At 43.7% G+C, this 7,887-nt stretch overlaps 1 protein-coding gene across 1 annotated transcript in view; it reads left to right on the forward strand.

The window, feature by feature from the left end:
• LOC149995113 (myosin-14-like) overlaps positions 1 to 4,769 on the forward strand; it is a 30,797-nt gene extending 26,028 nt beyond the window's left edge. The window contains exon 14 of the mRNA XM_090259122.1: positions 4,653 to 4,769. Coding sequence (XP_090115248.1) covers positions 4,653 to 4,769 — 117 coding nt within the window. The remainder of the gene's footprint in view (positions 1 to 4,652) is intronic.
• Positions 4,770 to 7,887: the final 3,118 nt, after the last annotated feature.

The raw sequence follows: 7,887 nt of genomic DNA on the forward strand, positions 1-7,887 counted from the left end.
CTTATTGGGGTTCCCTTGTGTGCAAGGAATTATTTCTCTTTTGCTGCTTTCAAAATTTTCTCTTTCAACATTTTGACTATGATACATCTGAAGGTGAATTTCTTTGTGTTTTATCTTCTCTGGACTGACTTTGGTGAGCTTCTTGAATGTATAGACTAATGTTATAAAAAACATTTTGGGGAATGTATTCCGAGACTCTGCCCAACTCATTATATGTTTATAATGGTTATATCTTCTGATCGGATTGACCTTTCTATTATAATATGTTTTATTTGATCTCTAGTAACATTTTTAAAAGTTCATTTTGTTTATTATTAGCATAGCCCCTGCAGCTCTCTTGTGTTTGTTATTTGCATAGTATATCTTTGTATTTGTATAGCATATAGATTGATGGGTGGTCGCATTTCTTCAGATACTTTTTCTTGTCCCTTCTCTCTCCTTCATCTGATGTTACCATTAAGCATAATGGTGGCTCATATTTCTCAGAGGCTCCGTTTATATTTTTCTCTTCCTCTTTTTCTCTCTGTTGGCTGATTCTGTCTTCTGCCAGCTGAAATCTGCTTTTGCGCCCCTCTAGTAAATTTTTCGTTTTGTTTATTTTGCTTTTCAACTCCAAACTTTTCATTTGGTCCTTTTAAATAATTTCTACCTCTATTGATATTTTCTATTTAATGTGACACTGCCATCATACCTTCCTTTGATTCTTTAAATGTTATATCCTTTTGTTAGTTTAACACATTTGTAATAATTATTTTTAAGTTTCTGTCCAGTCAACATCTGGCTGTCCTCAAAGGCAGTTTCTTTTGTCTGCTTTTATTCCTGTGTATAAATTACACTTTCACATTTCTGTGCATATCTTGCAAATTTTTTGCCGAAACTGGGCATTTATGACAACATAGAATTTTCTGCATTGCTTTTGAGTGTATATTGCTCCACAATTTGATCAGATTAAAGTCAGGCCTTTTGCAGAGGCAAGTTGCTGAAGCCAGTCTTTGAAGCTTGTTTCAAGCCCACGACAGTTCTGACCTGTCTCCCTGTCTTCCTTGAGTCTCTTTACTGAACTTCTAACTGATCCACCATTTTGCTCACTGCTATTCCAACGCTACACATCTTCTCTAACTGCCTCACAACAAAATCTTTACTGTCTATCAAAATGCTTTTTAGCTTGAACTTTTCCACTCTCTGTTGCAAGTAAAGTCAGACTTTTTAGGGAGATAAGTGGAGCTCAGCTCTCCGTTCCTACAGCCTGCCTCCCCACTGAGCAGAACTTCTGCACTGCTGCTCTGGAGCTGGGGCCGGGGACAATGGCCCACTGCCCTTGGAGCGGTATCCTTGCTCCATGAGCACAACTCTGAGCATAGTGGCAATCTCTGGTTTTCTTGCCTTACTTCTTCAACCACAGAGCCTCCACCCTACAAGTGAGCTAGGCTCAGGGTGACCTGGGCCAAGTATTATTGGCCTGCTATGTCTAGGGTAGATTTTGCACCTTATGAGTGTGGGGGAGGCCCAGACCTCTGGGTTTGGGGGACACGAACTGCTGACAAGCTGCTCCTCCCAAGGGGTAACTATATCCCTAGACTGAAAATGGGGTGAGAGTGAGCCCTGTCTTCCCGGCAACATCTGCCCACAGTAGAACTTCTTTCACACTGTGCTGGTGGATGGACAGGGTGGAGAGAGCCAGGTAAGGAGTAGGTTGTGACTCAAATACCACTGGCTCACTGAGATTTAGTAGGTTTTCGTGAACAAATGTTTCTCCATTTGCTGTATGCCTTTAGAAAAATTCCCAGAGACTTCAGATCACTGTTTTTATAAATTTCACCGATAATGGTTATTCCCCTGGCGAGAGTGCTATGAGCTGAATCTGTCTCCTCCAAATCTATATACACTGAATCTTATCTCCCAAACACAGTGTTGTTAGTAGGTGGGGCCTTTGGGAGGTGACTGGGCGGAGCCCTGGGGGATGAGATGACTGCTCTATGAAAGGAGCCCCAGAGATACCCTTCAGCAAGCCCCCCACACCATGTGAGGGTACAACAAGAAGTCTGGGACCTGGTAGAGGTCCCTCATGACTATACTGACAGCACAATCTTAGACTTCAGCCTTTCCAACTACGAGCAATAAATTTCTGTTGTTTTAAAGCTACCCAGTCAGTCGTATTTTGTTACAGCAGCCTGAACAGACTAAGACAGAGGAGGCGTGTGGAACTTCCCAAGCTGCCATTCTAGGAGTGCTGCTTGAATACTGCTGTGTTTCTGTGTTGACCTCCTGTCTAGGGATCTTGCTGAACCATCTCATTCATTCATTCATTCATTTATTGATTCATTCATCTACTCATCAACTTAAATATTTGTTAGTTTAATTTCCTTTAGCTTTCTGTATAAATGAGCAGTGTCTCTCCAAAGCATAGCAACTCTTTCTGTTTTTTCAATCTTTGGCCTTCTTTAAAAAGATTTTATTTATTCTAAGAGGAGAAGGAAGAGAGGGAGACAGAAAAACATTGACATGAAAGAGAAACATCGATCAGTTGCCTCTCACATGCTCCCCGACTGGGGACCAGGCCTGCAACCTAGGCATGTGCCCTGACCGGGAATCAAACCAACTGGTGGCCGTTCACCTTGTGGGACGATGCCCAACCAACTGACCAAAACTGGTCAGGGCAATCTTTTGCTTTTTTTTTAAAATCTTAGTGAATTGGGTAAGACCTTCCAAACTGTGGTCAACAGTAGTGGTTAAAATGTGTATCTTTGCTTTATTCCCTACCTTCTAAAATGTCTTCATTATGTAGTTTGTTTGCTATAGGTTTTTGAAAGATAAACTTCATATCCCTATCCTCTGAAGTTTTACTAAGAATGTGCTGACTTAAATAAAGTGATTTCTCATTATTTATTGAGATAACCATGACTTTTCTGTTTTAAATTTTGAAGTGGATTGATAGATGTTATAATGTTTAATAATCCTCCAATATCTGGGGTAAACTATTATGATGACTTATTTTTAAATATATGTTACATTCTGTTAGTCAGTGTTTTATATTTCTTTTCTTTACTTTTTTTTTGTATTTCTAAGTGAAATGGACCTACAATATTCTCTCCTTGTATTGTCCCAGTTTTGTTTTGACATCTAGATTATACATTTTTCCTTCTTCAACATTATTTTTTAAACTTTTTTGTTGACTTTATTGAAGTGACATTGGTTGATAAAAGTATGTGTTATGGCTTCACCACCCCAAGTCAAGTAAACAACCTTTTTATTATTATTTCTTATTAGGAAACTTGTATAATATAAGGGTTATTTGCTGTTTGAAGTTTTGATAATACACACCTGTAAGTCCCTCTGTGCCTGGCTTTTGTGTCTGGGTGTGAGTTTGGGGAGAAGGCTTTTTATTACGTTCTCGTTTTCTTAAATATTATTTGTCTGAATAAGTTTTCCATTCTTTCACATTAAAATTTTTTCATTTTTATACTTTTAAAACAACATACCCATTGCTTCTGGATTCTGACGTTTTCTGGTGTTTGTTCACTCATAATATTTCCTTAAAATTATTAAAACATCTCCTATGTCTGTAGTTATTTTTCCCTTTCTACTTACTGTAGTGTTTATTTACATCTTCTCTTTTCTCTTGAACATTCTTCCCAAAGGGCTATCTTAAGACCATTTTCTATGAGCCAACTTTTGGTTAGTTAACCGTCTATCCTTTTTGATTGCTTGTTGACCCTTATTTTATGATTTCCACTCTCTTTATTTCTAAAAAGTCCTCCATAATTCAGCATCAACACTGATGAGTTCATTAGACTCTTTCATATGTAAACAGCTTCTGAGAAATGCTCCATGTTGAAGAAAAACACAAATGTTTTAAAATATGGAATGATAATAGTCCTTAGAGATCATCTCTTTCATTGAAGGCAGATATTTGATGTGCTTATTTTGAAAGCATTTTACCACGTTCAACTTCCCTCCACGGAGGCTGAAGTATCCCCAGCACTCCCACCACGGCTCTCCTCGCAGGCTCTACCAATGGACGGCGGGTACAAGGAAAGGGAGCCCTGCCGTCCGGGATTGTTTTCGTACTTAAAGTGAGGTTCTCGGGTCAACAGCATGAAAATCACCTGAGTTTGTTAGAGACGTGGAGCCTTGGGCCCCCTCCAGTGTTCTGATACTAAATCAGAATCTGTATTCTAACAGCATCCTCAGAGGCATCGCTTGCACATTCAAGTTTGACAAGCACTTGGTCTTACACTTTCATGTTACAAGTGAGAAAGTGAAGGGCTTGAGAGGTAAAGTCATTTACTCCAGATTATGCACAAGAAGAGGAGTTTCATAGGATAATGAGGGGGAGAGAGAGAGAGAGAGAGAGAGGAAACCAAGAGTGTGGGAAATGAGAAAGAAAAGCAAGAAGAGACGGGAAGGCAGTGCCCACCCACGCACAGTGCACCTAAAGCCGACCTTTGCGCTTGTGGAAGAGCGGGGAGACGTTGTAGCCACAATAGCAGAAGTTTGTCTAGTGCGCTTGGTGACAGATTCGAACGGCTGTAAGAAAACACACTCAGGATTCAGTGACCCTCAGGGTCTTTTCCTGGCTGTAAGAGTAGCAGTAGAAACGCTAGAAAATGGAAAGGTGTCCTGTGGCCCTGGGGTGCCCAGGTGTCCCACAGCCCTGGGACCAGCCGTCCTTTCATCGTGGTGCTGCCTCGGACCTCCCGCCGTCCGCGGGCCCCTGCGCTGGCTGTGCGAGCCGCGGCCTGGGGGACGCGCTCATAAATCTGCAGTGACCCTACGCTGTCCGCACACACAGCTCCTTTCCAGGAACATGCGGGGTTATTTATGGCCGCCCATAGACTTCTCTGTAAGGTTTCAGCCCAGATGCAGGAGATGCATGTTCTATTTCTGTTTGACATCCCATGTCAGGAGTGAGCCCTGGGAGAGGCGTAAGTAATTCAGCATTGTATACAGAGGGTGAAGTTACGTGGTTATATATCAACACCAGGCACTGGAAGTCCTTGGAAATCAGGAGAGTATAATTTTAGAATGAATGTAATGAAAATGTAAAAAAGCGATCCATTTTTCTCTTCTGCTTCTAAGATGTGCTAAAAAGTAATTGGAAGAATTTTTCCAGTGTGGATGAGTGCCTCATGCTGGAGCCACTCCTGCAGAGGATGCCGAGGTGGGACAGATGCATCCATCTCACCAGCCTTAACCTCTCTGCTGTTCCAAGACCAGACTTCTAGCTGCTTCTCAGGCGTCTTCCCAGGAAAGTCCTGCCAATAGCACCTCCGGTTCACCATGTTTGAAACTGACCTCATTATTTTCCTTCCGAGTTCCTCCTCCTCCTCTATTTCCTATCTAGGCTCCTGGCACATTCAGCTACCTGTTGCCCAGCCTCTAAGAAGGTGTCACCCTTGACTTCTCTCTTTCCTCCACTCCTTCTAGCCAAAGAGTGGCTAGTTCCCGACAATGCTGCCTCCAGACAGGTTTTCAGATCCACGCTCTTTCCGTTCCAGCCACAGCTCTCCTAATCCAGGCCTTCATCTTTCACGTGAATCACAGCAGTGACCTCCAAAGAGACTCCAGTCTCTGTCCATGCCGTTGCCAGGGTTATCTTCTGCAATTACCCAACAGACTGTATCTCTGCCTCCTCAGAGAGCTGCGTCTCCAGCAGAATGAAGGACACACTTCAGAGCATGGAAAACAGGCTTCCCTGTGAGCTGGCCCCACCTCCCTTGTTCACGCCCTCTGCTTTGGCCACCTCAACCCACCTGCTCTTCCTCAGACTCTCACCCCTTTAACACCGCTGGGCACCCTGTTCCCCGGGTCTGAATGCCTTTTCGTCTTCCTACATATTAAAAAACTATTATTTTAACAATTCTGTTCTTCCCCCCCTCAGCTGCCAGGCGATTGTTCTTCACACTTCGAGAGAGTCCTGGGGAGCCAACAGAGTCAGCTAGCTCATTCTTAACAATTAAATAGTTCTCCTGTCATTTTTAGCTTCAAGAATAGCCTCATTTTAGTAATGAATATATCTAGTTCATGCACATTAATATATTCGTGTGCACATTGGGTGGGGAGTGAGTGGGAAGCTTCTGTTCAGTTTTACACCTTGTTTCTCTCTGCCTCCTGTCCTGCCCCCAGCTTACTAGATGAGGCTTCTGACCCTCCAGGTCTGAACAGAGGAGGGAGGAGAGGTGAGGGACAGGAAAGGGCTGGTGTGCCCGGTGTTCATGGAATCAAGTGTTGACTACTTTGGACTACAGCAAGTTAGTAGATGAGCAAAACTGACTTCACTTATTGGGGTACATTTGTGGGTTTCTCTGGGTCTGTACTGGGAATATTACATTTTCTCTGAGTGCCAGTTCTGTTTTTCTCCCTCTGCTCTTAGGAATCTAGGTCTGGCCACTCACCGCTGGTTGGGGTCATCAGGCCTCCTGGGGCAGATCTATCTCTTGGGCAGAATTTAAGCAGTTCTGCAAAGGGCCTTCCTCTCCTGTGGCTCATGTCTGATTCATTGGACACACTCATGCACGTTTGCCCTGGACAGAAGAGGACATGTCTACGTCTCTGGCGCAGACCATAGCAGCTCCTGTTTAGGAAGAGGCACCATTAGAGGGAGGTTGAAAGTTCTTGGTGTCCTTCAAACTCCAGGTAACGCAAGGGAAGGACTCCATATGGTTCCTTGATGTCCCGTCACTGGGCTTAGATGAAGACAGAATACATCTCCAGCACAGGGCTGGGAAGGGTGCTCACTGCTCATTAAATACTCTTACAAAGACAACTTTTCTCTGATTTCCAACTTCAATTCTTTTTAGCTGTTAGGTAGGTCAAGGTGAGCTATGGGTCACAGAATCATTCAGTTATATCCCGTGCAAGTCCGGCAGAGTCGGCCGAACCCCTGACTTTGAAGCGTGGAAGGACTTGCTTCCAGTTACCATGGGCATCTGCTGGAATGCCAGCTCTTGGACCTCCAGCCACAGGACCATCAGTGTTTTTGCCCCGGAGTTGTTCCTCAGAGCAGTGAGGCTTCCATCCTTCCTAAGTGGAAATGATGCTGGTGGGGGGTTTCCTGGCGTGAACCGAAGTTTCTTGTACCCTAAAAGGACCTGGGAACTGCAGAGCACAGCTTTGGACTGGCTTAAGTACACAGCCTGTCTTTTTAGATTATTCAGCAGTGCCCAGAAAAATACAGATGTGCCAGGTTTGCCCACCCATGAATGGTCTACCTCCCACAAGGTTGCCACCTGGAATATCAAAGCAGAAGTGGAGACTTGTTTGAGATTTGAGGCCTAAGTGGGTGCAACAGAGAGCCAGGTGACAACGACACACCCCGTCATTCCACAGCTGGTTTGGGCAGTGAAGGGCCAGGCTCCGGGCTAAGCATTGAGGACACGATGATTAGCAGAAAACATAAAGACAGAACTAGCTCTTCTACATTCAAGAAAGGTGTGAGTTCCCCACCGCAACAATGAAAAGCTGCTATGATTTCTAGTATTTTCCAAACCAGAGCCAGTTAGTGATTGAGAGGCCAATCCAGGTATTAATATGCTTTTTGGATCTACATGATATTATAAGATAAACTGAATTAGTTGGTGATCTTTAGTAATTGAGCGCTTTTATGTAAAAATCTGTTTGGCTGGGTTCTCTTGCAAATCAGCAGGTCTGGCAAGACTGGGTCCTCAGTCCCTCAGAGCTACAGCTCACTGGGGCCCTGTGGTAGCTGCCCCATGGAGGGCGTATAGACCCTCCAGTCGGCCACAGTCCCCACCACCCCCTTTTATATATTCGCCAGCCTGCTTAACACATGTAGGTTTTCTCTCTGCCTCTGTAGAGGCTAAAATTTGGGCTCTACCTCTCAACTAGTCATTTTAAAATTGTTTTTAGTAAGAAGATGGTTTTTTT

Source organism: Furipterus horrens, unplaced genomic scaffold, assembly GCF_987537825.1.
Source record: "Furipterus horrens unplaced genomic scaffold, mFurHor1.1.pri manual_scaffold_13, whole genome shotgun sequence".
In the NCBI taxonomy this organism is placed as follows: Eukaryota; Metazoa; Chordata; class Mammalia; order Chiroptera; family Furipteridae; genus Furipterus; species Furipterus horrens.